The sequence below is a fragment of the Neoarius graeffei genome, chromosome 3, assembly GCF_027579695.1.
Source record: "Neoarius graeffei isolate fNeoGra1 chromosome 3, fNeoGra1.pri, whole genome shotgun sequence".
Taxonomy (NCBI): Eukaryota; Metazoa; Chordata; class Actinopteri; order Siluriformes; family Ariidae; genus Neoarius; species Neoarius graeffei.
Genome location: NC_083571.1, coordinates 63,241,864 through 63,260,038, shown reverse-complemented (window position 1 = coordinate 63,260,038; position 18,175 = coordinate 63,241,864). Strand labels below are relative to the sequence as shown.

The 18,175-nt window shown below is 41.5% G+C and overlaps 1 protein-coding gene across 2 annotated transcripts in view; it reads left to right on the top strand.

The window, feature by feature from the left end:
* Nucleotides 1-17,693, top strand: part of mnd1 (meiotic nuclear divisions 1 homolog (S. cerevisiae)) — a 36,099-nt gene extending 18,406 nt beyond the window's left edge. The window contains exons 6-8 of one of the 2 annotated variants that reach the window (XM_060917110.1): nt 5,749-5,863; nt 13,836-13,880; nt 16,588-17,693. In XM_060917110.1, the coding sequence (XP_060773093.1) occupies nt 5,749-5,863; nt 13,836-13,880; nt 16,588-16,694 (267 nt within the window). In that variant the 3' untranslated portion in view covers nt 16,695-17,693. Of the gene's footprint in view, nt 1-5,748; nt 5,864-10,025; nt 12,664-13,835; nt 13,881-16,587 lie in introns of those variants that run through there. The other variant, XM_060917111.1, reaches the window with a different exon arrangement.
* The last annotated feature ends 482 nt before the right edge of the window (nt 17,694-18,175 follow it).

Genomic DNA, 18,175 nt, shown 5'->3' with positions numbered 1-18,175 from the left:
GAGGCCACGGTATTTCACCATACGGACCGACCTTAAGCTGGTAAATAATATATTTATTTTTTTCTTTGCCAAATTCTAACAGAAAACTAGAGAGCCCAAAAGGGAAAACCGAGCCGAGCCGCCATTTTGAATCCTCATTCACGGCTGTAATGCAAATGGCTTCCTCCTCGGTATACAAGTGCACTTCCATGGCAGGGAAAAAAACTACATTTTGCTGCCTATGTAGTCCCCTATTTATACAAATAGGAGTCATTCAGGATTCAGCCATGTTTTTGCTCAGCGTTAGCAAGTTAGAGGTTTTTAGCTTTCTCCTGAAATGTTTTCTTTAATTTTGTCTCCCTCAGGGTAGTAAAACTCGCTTTCGCTGTGAACACTGTCGTTATCGCTATCCATGCTGTAAAATTAATGCTATTTTGAATCCTCATTCACGGCTGTAATGCAAATTGCTTCCTCCTCGGTATACAAGTGCACTTCCATGGCAGGGAAAAAAACTACATTTTGCGGCCTATGTAGTCCCCTATTTATACAAATAGGAGTCATTCAGGATTCAGCCATGTTTTTGCTCGGCGTTAGCAACAATTAGAGGTTTTTAGCTTTCTTCTGCAATGTTTTCTTTTATTTCTTCTTCCTCAGGGTAGTAAAACTCGCTTTCGCTGTGAACACTGTCGTTATCGCTATCCATGCTGTAAAATTAATGCTATTCTCCTGAGAAATGCGAAAATAAATGTTGACAAAAAATGCTACTATGTTTGTTGTGAACGAGTGAGTCGCCAGAGGTCCGTAACTGGGGTCCGTACTGTAGGATACAGACCCGCTCGCCAGCCAGTCAGAGCACAGGATTTGATGGAAACTGGACCGTGAAAAAAAAAAATTAATATACTACACTTTAATAGTGTTTTACTGGGAAATACGCCACTCGTATTTTTAATACGCGCTCCATCCAGGACATGGAGAACCAAAACCGTGACATAAATCTCTATATGTGACTCATAAGGAGATTAATGAATTGTTTTGATAAATTCGGGTACTTTTTGTTTGCAACTGTGTCGATTATAATAAAAAGAAAATCACACGTTGGCTTGAAGATATCAAGTTTATCTTCTCGTGTTGAAAAACTCACATTTTTCATACGAAATACATCGCGGACCTGAGTGACACGTTTCCTGATATTTCACTCCGATGATGTCACTCCCAGTGTTTTCACGCTGTCTAGATGCGCATTGTCAAAATGGTGAACTGGTTCAAATTTACAATTCTTTTGTTTAACTTGGGAATTTTTTTTGTGGATGTGTCCATATAATATAAAGAATATTACACAGTGGTGTGAAAATCTCATCTCATCTCATCTCATCATCTCTAGCCGCTTTATCCTGTCCTACAGGGTCGCAGGCAAGCTGGAGCCTATCCCAGCTGACTACGGGTGAAAGGCGGGGTACACCCTGGACAAGTCGCCAGGTCATCACAGGGCTGACACATAGACACAGACAACCATTCACACTCACATTCACACCTACGGTCAATTTAGAGTCACCAGTTAACCTAACCTGCATGTCTTTGGACTGTGGGGGAAACCGGAGCACCCGGAGGAAACCCATGCGGACACGGGGAGAACATGCAAACTCCACACAGAAAGGCCCTCGCCGGCCACGGGGCTCGAACCCAGAACCTTCTTGCTGTGAGGCGACAGCGCTAACCACTACACCACCGTGCCGCCCTGGTGCGAAAATATGAAGTTTATTTTCTTGTGTTGAAAATATATCTTCAGTCAGTCGTGAACATGTTCACCACTCAAAGATAAAATTCACATTTTTGCCCAACTGTATAATGTTCTCTATGTATATAAATTATTTTCATACATGATACTTTTATGATTATTTTTTAAATACGAGGTAGTTATAAATTAATATATTTAGAATAATCAGTGTAATGTGAGACTTATGGTGCCATATGTCATTTCAGTATTTGGAAGAAATGATACAAAACTTTGATTTAACCATAACAATAGTTCATAAATTATTTCAATGATTAGAAATAATAATAATAATAATAAAACAACTGCGGCTAAATAAGATGATGATTTCATCTATCTAAGTTAACTTGAGCTCTGTTAGCTATCACTAATCTGACATGTCCCTGCTGTAACACACTTGTTGCCGTACGACTCACTCTACTTAATCTCAAAGTCAAATCCCGGATAATAATCCCTTTAACCCTTTGGTGACTGACCCCTTGAACATGGTTCCTCCAGGAACGATGACGTTTCAGTCGTCAAGACAACGGAAAAACTAAAATACAAGAGCATTTTGTTTTGTGCACAAGAGCATTGTGACGTATCTTTCTGTTTTTGTATTTTAGTTCTTCTGTTGTCTTGACAACTGAAAAGTCATAGTTCCTGGAGGAACCATTTTCAAGGGGTCAGTCACCAAAGGGTTAAACATGAATACCATGGTTTTTATTTAATAGGATTAACGGGGAAGTGGAGATTTGTTACTTCACATCATATTTAGTGGCTTTTAAACCAGAGCCAGGCTAGCATCTGTAACATTGTGCCATCTAATAAGAAATCGGAGAAGTATGATAAAAAATTTAATGACTGTGCAAAAGTTTGCATACCCTTAGGACAGAGTGAAGAAGGCAAAGAAATTTCCACCAGTGAGACAATGTGTGTTTGGTGTAACAGATTTATTCCTAAATTATCAGCTTTTTGACTGTAACTACCACTAACCTTCGCCTTTTTTTTTTTTTAAACCGTTTATAATTCCAATCCCATTACTCCAGTCTCCAACCATTTTTTTTTTTTTTTTGCTCTCAATTCTCTCTTTTATAATATTTTCTATTAGAATCAGGACACAATGCATTGCAATGCACAGTATGTGACGATGTGCGTACTGTAAATGTGCAATTCACATCATGGAAATCAGCATTCTATTACATATACATCTAATGCACTTACACTGCTTGAACACCAGAGGCCTCAATCTGCACAACCCTGAGAGTTTAAAACAGCCTCTCTCAACCGGGGTGCCGTCAGGAAATTATATATTCTAACATTGAAATAGATAAATTAATTAAAATTCCAAAAAATGATAGTTACACTAATGCAGATCATCGCCGCCTCATGCATCATCAAAATTTGTCTCACGGCCCCCTTTCCCATGTCACAACGTCACTGCCGGGGTCAGCGTGACTGCGTATATTTTATATGGGGGTGCCTTGAGAATTTGTATTCTTCTGAAGGGTGCTGTGACTGAAAAAAGGTTGAGAAACGCTGGTTTAAAATACAGGGTGTTTCAAAAAATGTTATATTATTTGAGTTGTAAATATCCCAGAAACTACATAGTCTGGGGGCGGCACGGTGGTGTAGTGGTTAGCGCTGTCGCCTCACAGCAAGAAGGTCCTGGGTTCGAGCCCCGGGGCCGGTGAGGGCCTTTCTGTGTGGAGTTTGCATGTTCTCCCCGTGTCCGCGTGGGTTTCCTCCGGGTGCTCCGGTTTCCCCCACAGTCCAAAGACATGCAGGTTAGGTTAACTGGTGACTCTAAATTGAGCGTAGGTGTGAATGTGAGTGTGAATGGTTGTCTGTGTCTATGTGTCAGCCCTGTGATGACCTGGCGACTTGTCCAGGGTGTACCCCGCCTTTCACCCGTAGTCAGCTGGGATAGGCTCCAGCTTGCCTGCGACCCTGTAGAACAGGATAAAGCGGCTTGAGATAATGAGATGAGATGAGACTACATCTCATCTCATCTCATTATCTCTAGCCGCTTTATCCTTCTACAGGGTCGCAGGCAAGCTGGAGCCTATCCCAGCTGACTACGGGCGAAAGGCGGGGTACACCCTGGACAAGTCGCCAGGTCATCACAGGGCTGACACATAGACACAGACAACCATTCACACTCACATTCACATTCACACCTACGGTCAATTTAGAGTCACCAGTTAACCTAACCTGCATGTCTTTGGACTGTGGGGGAAACCGGAGCACCCGGAGGAAACCCACGCGGACACGGGGAGAACATGCAAACTCCACACAGAAAGGCCCTCGCCGGCCCCGGGGCTCGAACCCAGGACCTTCTTGCTGTGAGGCGACAGCGCTAACCACTACACCACCGTGCCGCCCGAGACTACATAGTCTAGGCAAATAAATCTGAACAGACTTAATGTTGAGCAATATAAGAGTTATTCCTCAAAATTTGAATGAGAAATTCAAAGGTATGTGGATTCCATGAACGATTTCACAAATTTTCAATGTGCACACCAACTGAGATACGGCACACGTCAAAACGCTTTTCCTTTTCCAGTGAATGGCATTTCTATACCTAAAAAGATAAAAACATTAGACATAAAATTTTGACCTGTTTCCATACATGCTGTTAAAATTTTAGGTCAATTGAACGAGAATTGGCAAAGTTATTAGAATGTGAAATGATATAAAATTTTTGAAACACCCTGTATATAAAGATCGCCTGGACCTGATGGCTCTGGATCGCAACAACTGACACTCGTTGTACGTTATACAGTTACACGACCATATAAGAATTAAAAGGATACGTTCAATCGCTTTAAAATGACACCAGCCCCGCACCACTGTAGTCTACAGTGTCTGAGAACAAAGTCATGAAGCGCAGTCAGTTTAGCCGACCTTGGAGCTCTTTTTCTCATTAAAAGGATGCCTCAGACGTTAATAGAGCTTATTATATTTTGAATCAAACATTTTTCCCTGGATCAGAGACTTTGTTTATTCAGATTCTTTTTGGCAGAATTTATAATTATATTTGTTTTGTAAGATATGGTGAACCTGTTGTGAATTTTGTTTACTTTATTGAACCTTGGTTCAAAGCAATTTTTGATTTTTATAGAGACAAAAATGCACCATTTTAGCATTGTTTACAATTCAGAAATTACTGATTTTTTTCCATTTTTAATCATTTGAAAATTTTTTTTTTCAAATTTTGTTAAAAATATACCAAGAATTGAACTGAATTGTGAAACCAGTATCTCATCTCATCATCTGTAGCCGCTTTATCCTGTTCTACAGGGTCGCAGGCGAGCTGGAGCCTATCCCAGCTGACTACGGGTGAAAGGCGGGGTACACCCTGGACAAGTCGCCAGGTCATCACAGGGCTGACACATAGACACAGACAACCATTCACACTCACATTCACACCTACGGTCAATTTAGAGTCACCAGTTAACCTAACCTGCATGTCTTTGGACTGTGGGGGAAACCGGAGCACCCGGAGGAAACCCACGCGGACACGGGGAGAACATGCAAACTCCGCACAGAAAGGCCCTCGCTGGCCACGGGGCTCGAACCCGGACCTTCTTGCTGTGAGGCGACAGCGCTAACCACTACACCACCGTGACGCCAAAACCAGTATCATGAATTGTCAAAGTCCTTCCTGCACCATACATGGCGCGTTTGGCGGCGCCGATCTCCTTTTCGTAGCCCTCGACCTCTCGCCTATATTACATAGCTCAGGTTACAGTGGGGGGCTAGTCCTCTGGTAACTGCAAGAGTTTGACTCCCCACCCACATCTGTATTGCAGCGTGCCTTGCCAGATGGCAGTAGGCACCATTTTTATGATGGTCTTTGGTATGACCCGACCGTGAGTAGAACTCGTGATCTCCCAATCGAGAGGCGGCCACGCTCACCACTAAGCCACTCGCTGGTGATTGAGTAAACAAATCATGAATTGAGTAAACAAAAATCAAAATGCATTTGTTTCACAATCTTGTGTGTGTTTGTTTAGGAGGAGAGAGCGTCTCTTCATAAAGAGCTCGTGTCTCTGAGAGAGCAGAGAGAAACCCTGCATGCCGAGCTGCAGAAATATAAAGAGTGTGATCCAGAAGTTGTGGAGGAAATGCGTGAGTACAGAACACACATCATCACAGGAGTTCAATCATTTTTACTGTTGTTAACCCAAACTCTGAAAGATTCTGCAGACAAGTGAATCAATCCAAAGTCCTTCTGACTGATCAACTTTATCCGACGATGAAACATTAATGACTCCGCCCCCTTAAACAGGACTCGTTAACCGTGTTTATTGTACCAGCACATTTCCAGAGACTTTGTGGTGGTGGCTCATTATGACACGACACCTAACTAACACGCTTGTTATTTTTTTCCTTTGTCACTTTGCCTCTCTTAGCCATATGTACGCAGAAGCCTTGCACCACCCTGCCTTTACAATTATAATCAAACAAAACACACAAATGAGGTCATATCAGCTGCATCAGCCGCACCCGTGTAACTCCCATGCACGTGTGTGCGCGCGCAAGTTACTCTTTCTGTTGGTTTTGCCATGAAGCAGAACATTTCTCTATGCACATAGGAGACGCACCCCCCTCCCCAAATGTCAGTCAGATTATGCATCTAATAAACTGATATTTTAATAGCAGGGGTGGGGCAATAAGCCAGAAATATCCTGATTCTTGAAAGCATTTCTATCAGATACATGATTTGTATCATGATGTATATGTTTGCAAGCAATTTCTCAGCAGTGCAGTACTTTTGATAATACTTTCGACGGACATTTCAGGAAAGTGACTTTATTGTGACAAATTTATCGCAGTATCAGTACTATATTGTCACGTTGCCTAGCCCTAGTGTACATAACCTTCAAAGATTCTTAATTTCAAAGTATAATCAAAGGGGTTAAGAATAACCGGGGGGGGAAAGTGATAAATGGTCGTGTGAGTAATTTGACCCACTACTTTAACCCACTGACTGTGATTCGAGAGTGTAGTGGGTGTGTTTGCACCAGTGGCGGCTCCTGAATTTTTTTTCGGGGGGGCAATTTTCCCCCGTTATGTCTACACGGACTGTAAATGTCCACAGGACTGAAGTAAATTGACCTAGGTAGCAAATCAATTGGCCGAACTTGTTTTTGCCTGGTAAATTCAGATATCAATACAGATAATATCTCTTCTCTCCACTAGGTGGCAACACTAAACAAGTTAAAGGTGGCAAACTAATGCCGCTTTTCCACTACAAACGCGGCTGAGTCGGGCTGAGCCGTGCCGTGCTGAGTCGAGCTGAGCGGGGCTGTTGGAGTTGCATTTCAACTACAACCGTGCTGAACCGTGCTGGCTGGAAGTGGGTGGACACATTGGGTGGAGTTAGCGAAAGTGGGTGGACGTCGCGTGATGTCGTTAAGCAGCGCAAACAGTGACATCAGTGAGCTTCTAAGCGGTAGTCTCACGACCCGAATAGTAAACAATAAACATGGAGGACATGAAGTCGTTAGTGTTGCTGGTCTTGGTGCTGTGGCTTGTTGTCACCGACAACGCGGACAGATACTGGCAAGAGCGTATAGATGAGGCGAGGCGCATAAGGCTTCAGAAATTCTCGTAATTCTTCTCCTTCCGGGTTTGCGGTGTTTACAGATCCCAGCGTGCTCGCGGGGCGTGTGTGGGCATGTGAGGACACGCCTCCTCACCAATCAGTGCACAGGGGAGTGTCTGCTCACGCCCCCAGCCTCACTCGGCACGGCTTGGCTCGCTTCAGCCCCACTCCAAAACGGTGCGAGTTTTAGGGGCTAAGCAGGGCTGAAACGAGCTGAGTCGTGCTGGTTTTTGGTAGTCGAAACGCGAGCCGTGTCAGGCTGAAGTGAGCTGAAGCGAGCTGAAGTGAGCTGAAAAAGGGTAGTGGAAAAGGGCCATAAGGTAGCCTAGTAAACTAGACCCACCCGCCTAGCGGCCAAAAATATTTTTGCCTACGAGTGGCAAATATTCACATTTAGTCTGGCTTGCCAGGCTAAAACTAAGGAAGATTCATTGTGAAGCCTTCAAAGCAAAACATTTGGCATCACAATCAATTAATATTGCATTACTCATTTATTTTCTCATATTATTCCAGTATTCTATAATAAGTAGACACAAATTCTTAATTATAAACATATTCTAATTTCTTCATTCTAAAGAATGCAATTAAAGTGGCAGGATATAAATCCAAAACAAGTGTTTAAGTTTTGAAAAAGATGAAGAAAAGCATAACCATCAAACAAACATGTGCAGCTTAATGTGTTTTTTGTTATATGGAATTGCACCATTTTAACAACAAATAATTCTAAATAAATTCTGCAGTTTTTTTTTCCCAAGAATTCCTCCAGAAAGCCATGCCTTAAAAGGAAATTTAAAGTATTACAAGCATGTCAATGAACACAAAAGGCTTTAGTTATTTAGCTATATACACACAAGGTTACACAAGGTTTTGTAGTCAGTGCAACTTGGCTTAACAAGTTGGAAAAAAGGTAAGGTGCTGCTGGCTCCAATGAACACATACTGTACAATATATAAAAACTGAAAATATGCTTAATTTACACCAAGTCAGAGAGAACTTGAGGCTACTGAAATATTCCAAGCATGGCAATGTTAAACTGCCATTGGTAAAACAAAAACATGGCAATGTTAAACTGCCATTGGTAAAACAACTGCCATTGGTAACACACACACACACAAAAACAACTTTTGCCTAGTAAATTCAAATATCAGATATCACTGTACCATCTGCTGTGCTACTTCCAGGGTGGAAGAGAACGCAAGGGTAGCAAAAACGAGCACTGACTACATCACAGCCAGCTAGCCAAGTTTTGCGGTGGTACCAGTTCTTGTTAAAACCTCTTGAGTCGGTCTTCTCCCCCTTCGTAGACACTTGCTTGATGTTTAAATTCGGTCTAGGAGGTCCTAGCTGTTTGATTGCCGTTTTCTCCTCATTGGTACGACGACTAAAGGGAACTTCTTTCAGAGACGCTATCGTATTTTTGCACTCAACACTCGCCGCCATCTTCATAGAATGTTCACACATTTCCCGCACAAGTTGCGTTTTCCAGCCCAAAATTATGTTCAAAACCCGCCAAAATGCACTTAAAACCAATCTGGCAACACTTGCGCGGCACAACAGGCGTATGATGTAAGCACGCTGCTTGTGCGAGCACATAAAACCCAATAGAAAATGCATTGGGAGCATGATTTTCGAAAAAAACGTACGTACCATTAGTGTCAATGGGAGATTTTGGGGCAAACCTGAACCTGACAGAAATCGCCCCAAAAGGGCGTGGCTACACCAGGCGCGACCTTAGCCTGATTGGACAATGACATTACTGTTGGTAGTAGGAGTAGATAAAAAAAAAAAATCTCCCTCCCTGTTTGGGAGTGCGTCGCCCAAATCGCCCCTATTAACGAGCCGCCAGTGGTTTGTACACGCATGCTTGGTAAAGCATTTTATCATGCGGCTAGAAGAAGCGCAATAACATTTACTGTAATGTTGTGCAAAGTTTGTGCTTTTGCCTAATTACTGGGGTTATGATGAAAGAAAAGAGTTCATATGAGAAATGACTCACTTTACAAGTCTCTCACCAGTTCTTCAGCTGCACCTTAGTAATTATCGCAAATGAAAGATCGGGTCCAAATTGACGTGAAATAAACTGCCCGCTTCAGTTCGACACGTCAAATTTATGAGATATGTCGACAAACACCTTTAGAAGTAAGGATCGGAGCAGGTCTATACTTTGTCCACAGATTAACGCGGCTGAATTGTGTCTTACAGCCTGTCAGAGACAATGCATCACCGCACAGATGGTGTGATATCAATCTGAGCTTCAGCATGTCGTGACTTGTCTTAATCTCAAGCCTTGCACTCGAAACCCTCTCTACCATCAGCACAGTTACTGCAGCGAAACAATCCAAAACAATATCACTGCGCTGTAACAAGGTAATAACGTGCTGTTTAGTCAAGCGGAAAAGTGGCAGGTTCGTCCTTTAGGCCTGCAAAAACTGTGTAACTTGAATATCGTCGAGGTTATGGTTATGTCTTATTTCTCTCTATGAGATTATGATAAATCTAAAACGAACACTTTAAGCCTTAAATCATCTTGTTGAATTGGCAAATTAAAATGATTTTAATCATTTATTTCCAGAAAGAAGCAAAATTATGAAACTGCCAAAGGATAATTTGTTCTACTATGTTAATTTTATGCTATTACACACTCAGCAGCCACTTTAATAGGCACTTGTTCTTGATTCTAAGATTCCTGTTCTTGGCTGCAGGAGTGGAACCCAGTGTGATCATCTGCTGTTACATGCTGAGATGCTTTTCTGCTCACCACAGTTACGAGTTGCTATATCCTTCCTGGCAAAAAAGCTCGAACTAATCTGGCCATTTTCCTCTGATTTTTCCTCTGCCTTCTCTTATCAACAAGACGTTTCCCCCTACAGAACTGTCGCTCACTTGATGGTTTTTGTTTTTTGCACCATTCTGTGTAAACTCTAGAGCAGGGCTTTTCAAAGTGTGGGGCGCGCCTCCCCTAGGGGGCGCCAGAGTTCTTCAGGAGGTTCGCAATGTGAGGAAAAATAAACCAGAATAAGTTACTATTGCGGACATTTAGCAAACTTCAGCTAGCCTTTGCCAGAGACAAAATGGATTGATTTTTAGTACCTAAAGCTACAGTGAGTGAGGAGACAGAGTCTGGGCCAATCAAAAAAAGAAGGAAGTATGAGCACGATTATTTAAAGTTTGGATTTTCTTGGACTGGATCTGAAGATGCTCCACTGCCACAGTGTGTTGTCTGCCAAGAGGTGCTAGCTAACGATGCTATGAGATGTTTAAAATGTGTAAAACAAGATGTTTTTTTTTTAAAAAGATGTTTTAAAAAGCACAGATGTTTAAAATGTGTAAAAAAAAAAAGATGTTTTCAAAAAGCACAGATGTTTAAAATGTGTAAAAGAAAAAAATAAAAATGTGTACAACAATTTTTTTAAAATACGAATGGAACATTAAGTATAGCAACAACAAAAATTGTGTGTGTGTGTGGGGGGGCGCTGTTGTTTATTTGCTCTCTGAGGGGGGGCTGACTCTCCCACACTTTGAAAACCCCTGCTCTAGAGACTATTGTGTGTGTGTGTGATTTGTATGCATTGTGCTGCTGTCAAGGGATTGCCTGATTAGACAAGAGTCATCAGGAGATGACGTATCCCCCCGGCACGGTGGTGTAGTGGTTAGCACTGTTGCCTCACAGCAAGAAGGTCCGGGTTCGAGCCCCGTGGCCGGCGAGGGCCTTTCTATGTGGAGTTTGCATGTTCTCCCCGTGTCCACGTGGGTTTCCTCCGGGTGCTCCGGTTTCCCCCACAGTCCAAAGACATGCAGGTTAGGTTAACTGGTGACTCTAAATTGACCGTAGGTGTGAATGTGAGTGTGAATGGTTGTCTGTGTCTATGGCCAAGTTTACATTAGACCGTATCAGCGGATCATCAGATTAAGGTTTTTAAACGATTAGTGTGCACACAGCAACACCAATACACGGATACGCTCGGCTCTGCAGGCATCCTGCGCTCCAAATCACTCCGCCCTGAACAGCGAGTGCCCTCTGGAGGGTGCGCACTCCGGCCCTGCGCAGCTCACAGAGCGCGCGAGTGAAGTGCACAAGCCACGATTCAGGACTGAGCCGCTGTGTGTGTGATCCCAGCGCATATCACTTACCACTTGCAAGTGGAAGGATGGCAAGCCTAAAGACAATCATAACTACACAATGGGCAGTATTTGCATCAGTATTTGCAGTATTTTCATACTTTTATACTCTTTAATGAAAGGTGATACAAGGCGGAAGTTCGCGCCGTTTTTCAGCAGTCGCGTCACATGACCAACGCCAGCGAATCAGGAAGGTGGATGTCACAGTGACGTTGTCCAATGACGACGCCAGCTAGAGCTCAGCACAGCGTATCCGTGTACTCTGAATGTTTACACAGCACCGGACCAGACACGATCTGGATTGAATACGTGGACCCTGGCGGATTCCCGTTTTCCGGCGTTTCCAGGCGGTTTAATGTAAACGGACAGTGCATCCGCGAAGAAAACGAGACAGATACGGTCTAATGTAAACTTGGCCTATGTGTCAGCCCTGTGATGACCTGGCGACTTGTCCAGGGTGTGCCCCGCCTTTCGCCCGTAGTCAGGTGGGATAGGCTCCAGCTTGCCTGCGACCCTGTAGAACAGGATAAAGCGGCTACAGATAATGGTTGGATGGATGAGTTGGTTGCCATGGAAATACAGGAAAAAATAAAAATCACAAAATGTCAGAAGGCACAACTCCTCGAGTCACTTAACATAACTGTCAGGTTTCATGAAAAAATTCCTACTAGTTTTTTAGTTATGCTCCGGAAACTAAAATGTTTACAGATGGACAGAGTGATAGCTATATCCCCCAGCATTATATGCTGGGTGTCAGGTACACGAGGGAGGCGGATGTACGTGCAGAAGTGTTCAGTTTAATAAAATGTATCTATAAACACAAATGCACACAAAGGCAAACAGTCCAAATCGGCAGGTTATATCAGAGACGTGAAAACAGGCAAAGGGTCGGTTGAGGCGCAAACAGAACGTAGAAGGCTAAGCGAGAACAATAACAAGAAACAGGCCAAAGAATCAAGAAACCAGGAAAACAAGAACACGGGTAGAAAGGCTCGGTAATGCGTACTTAACGTAGCGTAATACTTCGCGATGCACTAGCATCAGCACAGTCCTTAAATAGGTAAACACGTAGTTCTCTAATTGAGTTCAGGGGTGCCTTTGTTCACGGCGCGCATGCTGGCGTCCACCCGGCGCGCACGCAGCCCGAGGCGCACCTTCAGGCGCACGCGCCACAGTGCGCACTGCGCAGGCCTGACACCGGGGGGGGGGGGGGGGGGGGGGTTAATAACGGCATAAAACAGTTGTACAGGTGGATGGGTGTTCCTAATAAAGTGGCTGGTGAGTGTATGTAATATTAGATAAGTATATTCAATATTTTTAGCTTTGTAAACAATACATATTTAAACATTGCATAAGTGTCTATTAAATGCCATTTCAATTTGTAAACATTTTTATCATTGTTTTCTTTTCTTTTTTTTTGGTTCCTGCTGTTATTTATTGCATTATTGTTGGTGTTAAAGCAGAAACGCATAATGCACTTTGAGTTACGTTTTTAATGCATGAAAGGTGCTATACAAATAAAACGTGTTCTCATCTCATCTCATCTCATTATCTCTAGCCGCTTCATCCTTATAAAGGGTCGCAGGCAAGCTGGAGCCTATCCCAGCTGACTACGGGCGAAAGGCGGGGTACACCCTGGACAAGTCGCCAGGTCATCACAGGGCTGACACATAGACACAGACAACCATTCACACTCACACTCACACCTACGGTCAATTTAGAGTCACCAGTTAACCTAACCTGCATGTCTTTGGACTGTGGGGGAAACCGGAGCACCCGGAGGAAACCCACGCGGACACGGGGAGAACATGCAAACTCCGCACAGAAAGGCCCTCGCCGGCCACGGGGCTCGAACCCGGACCTTCTTGCTGTGGGGCGACAGCGCTAACCACTACACCACCGTGCCACCCTTAAAACGTGTTCTTAGTTTAAAAATATAGCTACTGGAAAAAGAAAGAATGGAAAAAGTACACAGTAAATACAAAAGAAGGAACAAGTTGTTGTTATTATTATTACTGAGGTGTAAGATCTGTTCTAATCCCTTCACTGTGAGTAAAGTGTAAAACCAGCACTGTGTAGAATTTCAGTTTCCCCACAGATGCTTAAGGTGAATCGTAACTCCGGTTCACACATGAAGAAATCATTATCCTTCTCACAAAATCCCCTTAGTGCAGCTGCTCTTATTACTCTGTCCACAGCACATTCTTAGAGACGCTAGCTTTTTTTTTTTAATAAATGAGCAGACAAAATTTAAGAAGGGTCCGACTCGCTCTGGTGTGAGGAAAATGCAGTGAAAATAGAGAACACATGGTGACTCTAATTATAATCGTATCAAATAAAGTGCTAAAACTGAACAACGATGTGTTTCTGTAGGTAAAGAGAACATTACAGCGAAGGAAGCCGTGTCCAGATGGACTGGTAAGTTTCAGTTGTAGGAAATAAAATCCTGTGATTTCTGTCTCTGTGCTTTCAGAATGATCAAAAGAGGTTGAAGGGTTGTTTTACAATCAGGGTACAAAGTTTGTGTCACAGGGGTCCAAAATTCAAATTGATTCAAACTGGTTCTTGTACCAGTTTTTAAGTGAAGGACAAGTTAAAGAACAGATGTCAGGTAATTTTTTGACGTGTGTGTGTGTGTGTGTATGGTAGTTTTGTGTAATCTGCTGTAAGATGGGAGAAACAAATGAAGTGATTCTCGGAGAGGACTTTTTTTTTTTTTTTTGACAATTCAGAATCCACTACTTCCATAGTGCTTTTAAATATAAGGCTGTAAGCTGTGTGTTAGTTGTCTCTAATATTTATGTCCCAATATCTTGACCACATTTTAGGATGAAAATAATCATTTTAGATCTGTTATTTTATATTGAAAAATTAGCTGTCTCGGAGAGGACATTTTTTTGACACAATTACATACTAATTTGATCAAAATAGTCTGAAAACTTACTGGCATTCAACATTAAAACTTAACTATGTTTCCAATGATATGGAACCAAATATTAGTTTTATGGTATAAAGAATGATGTAAGTGCATCCCTTTTGGAGCTACCTGTGGTCAAAAAAGCACTTTTTCTAAATGACACGAGTAATTTTGCTAAATATGACGTATATTGCCATACATTCACCAAAAATAACGCTATCACCCAAATTTTTTTTTTTTTGCATGGTAAATCGAGCTATCACAGGGCTACAATAAACAACCAAGTTTATTTAGTCAAGCCTTTTGATATTGAAGATAATAAGTGTTAAATGTGATTTTTAGCTTGCGTACCCTGATTGTAAAACAACCCGTATCTAAATGTCCTATCACACACTAACTCTCGAGAGACTGTAACACACACACACACACACGCGCACACACCATCTCTTGATCTACAATACAGCGTTTACGCCAGGAGTCCTGGGTTGAATTGCCATACTACTGAAGGAGTATGTTAGCCCTAGTGCATACTATGAAGCACTATTATCTTATAATAAGTATTTAACAGTGACTGTGAAGGATTCTTAGTTACCATGACTATGATCTGTGTTGCAGTAGATGACGTATTCTTGTGTATTAGAAAGATTCGAAAACACATGCCCGCTGTGTCATCATTTATTCCAAACACTGCTCCTCTGAAAATGTTTCAATTCTGTTGCATTAGAACATCCACCTTGTTCTGAGTGAGCCACGGAGTCATGGTCACTTTGGCCTTCTGCTTGGGGTCATTGTCATATGACTTTCTGACCCATTTTTTTTGGCAGATGTTCTTTTCTAAAAACTGCCTGTGCTTGACTTCTCCTCTCAATCTTGATAAGTTCCTCAGTTCCTGTAGATGATAAACATCCCTACAGCATTATGCTTCCACCACCATGCTTCACTTTTTTTTTTTTTTGATGTTATTGTTTTGTTGCAGGATTATGCTGACATTCATCCCAAAAAGTTCTGCTTTTTGCCTTCAGGTGTCTTTATGCAAACTACAGATGGACCTTTTTCAGAAATGGCTTTCTTTTTTCTTCTTCTCTAGAGTAGCTTTGTATGACGCACATGTTATTGGTTATAAAAATTGGTCCTGTAGGTCTTTCAAGATGGCCGTTTGGTTCCTGGTGGTCTTTCTGACCAAGTGTCTTCTTTCCCAGTCATCCGTTTTTGATAGGCACCCAGATTTTGGCAGACTGCGTGTCATACTATCCACTTTCCACTTCTTAATGACAGTGCTGCAGGGTAATTTCAAAACAGTGGAAATCTTTCTCTATCCCTCAATAGTTGTCTAGTTGTTTTAGGAGCCGAGTTGCTACCTTTTGTATGGCTCTGCCAGAATAAACATCTGTTTTTATTCAAGCTACTTAATAAAAGATGGTTCCTGTGATTTCCGCACACACATGTTGAAAAAACTGATTATGTGACCTTGAAGGCAGTTCATTATTCCCGAGCTATGGTTTAAAGTGTATGTTTGTGTATGACTGACTTCACAAAACAAGATATTTGAAATAATGTTCAAAATGGTTTATTGTTCGCGTTTCACTTTGGTAAGCATTGTGTGTAGATTAGGAAGAAAAAAAAAATTACATCTCGTCATGTAATTCAGAATGAGAGTTTAATTGCAGCCAGGAAGTAGTGGGTGGAACTTAGCAGGTTTGGGTTCTCCTGAGGCTCTCGGCTTGGTATTCAGTATTGTTTTTACCACACCCTTGTTGAACTGAACTTTTTTCCAATTTGGGAGATTCATCTCCACCCTAAGCAGTGTTCTATTACTTTTACATTACTGTCGCTCTGGTGGAGTTGGTCAGAGGTTGGATTGAGTCGATGTTTCTGTAAATTTCAGAATGTGCTGCTAAATACAGGGCTTGATATTTTAGAATCATAACATTTTAGATATTTTAGGCCATTTTCAGTTTTATTTATTAACCTGGCCGATTCCTCCTACCTGTACATGACACCTGGTAGAACTACAGGTTGATGAACTGATACGATTCTGAACAGATGTGCATGTGTCCACCTCAGCTACAGATTTCTCACTACCTGTATCCGGCACTGAACACTTAGTTCACTTGGGCAACATGTGTGATGTGCCTTACTAATCGTAGCTTGGCTAATATTTGGCAGTCATTCCAGCACAAATATTTTACTTCAGTTTACTTCTCCTAGATAATGTGTTTGCTATTAAATCATGGGCCAAGAGGAAGTTCAGCTTGGATGATAATCGATTGGATAAAGCCTTCGAGATTCCAGAAGACTTCGACTATCTGGATTGACCCAGGGTCCACACACACACAATAAATATATTGTAAATGATTTGTTCAATAATTTGCTATCCATGTGTGGTTCACAGTTATTCCATGAAATTGAGTCGTACGTGAGCTGATAGCCGAAGAGGCGCATAGTGCCGAATAGGCTGTAAGCCATGTACGATGAAATTGAGTGGAATAGCTGTTTTTATTATATCAACATTCACTGGATTTTGAGAAACAGAGCATTTTTATTTTTTGCAAATTCGATAAATAAAAACTTTTATACAAAACGTCCGACAAAATCATTTCCTCTTAGAATGTAAACAAGCCGGCAAAATGACAGTAGCAATTTGTGAAAAGTGCTATAATAATAATAATAATAATAATTCTTAAAGTCAAAAAATATGCGTTCTTACCATCAAATACTTTTATTCCATATTTTCTTGCTTTCTTGTATTTTTGGGGTTTTGTTTTTGAGTAGTTTTTATTTCGTCCTCTGTTGGTTCAGTAACACGCTCTGCCATTTTGTTTTGCTCTACTCACGTTATATGAGCTGATAGCCTAGGAGTAGAGTAGCCAATCAGAGCGCGCGATTGCTCATATCCAGTGAATGTGGATAGAATAAAAGTAAATATGCATAAATCTCAATAAATGGCATGTTTCCAGAGAAAGGAAGTGAGCTGGAAATACAAAATACGCTCAGTTTCTTTCGTAAATTTCCTTTTAGATGTTTTTCACTGAAACTACAAGCCTAATATCGATTATTGTTTCAGATGTTGGTCAAATTAAAAAAAACCAATACAGATTAAGTTAAGCTTCTGATTTTAAAAATAAAAGTCCGAAACCGTATTCTTGGATTTTGTGGATGGTGAAATGAAGTTTGGGTTCCTTTTGCAGTTTTTTTTTCCTGAACAAATGTCATCTTACAGCCTGTAATATTTAATTTTGTGTTATTTCTGTTCTATATTTTTCCATACTTTTTGTGCCTGCAGTCATTATTTTCATCTGTAAATAAACGCGTCCCCCCCCTCCAAAAAAAAAAAAAAAAGAAACAGACTCCTGGTGTAGTTTGTATTCAAGATACAAATACCCTTACAATCTGTGATGGAAGGTAACCACTGAGTGTATTGTGTCTGATATTTCAGATTTAATGCAGGTATGAGTCATAAATAGTGTATGAATGAGTTATAAATGATCACACAGTTGCACAGTGTACACTTGATGTGTTTATCATTTTTGAGTGATGCAGAAGGCTGGAAAGAGAGTAAAGATTATTTTGGAGTTTGGTGTTTATGAGTAATAGTTGTGATTAGTCTGCTGTTTTGGACTGTAGTGGGCGCACAGACTCAGCAACAAGGTTGCCAGGTTGACCATTTCCAAACAATGGAGATGTCAAGGCAAATCATAAACCCAAGGCACACTAAATATTCATTCACAGAAATCATGCCTTTTACACAGTTCTGTCTTTCTTATACACAAACATTAAATAAGTAATTTACACCAGG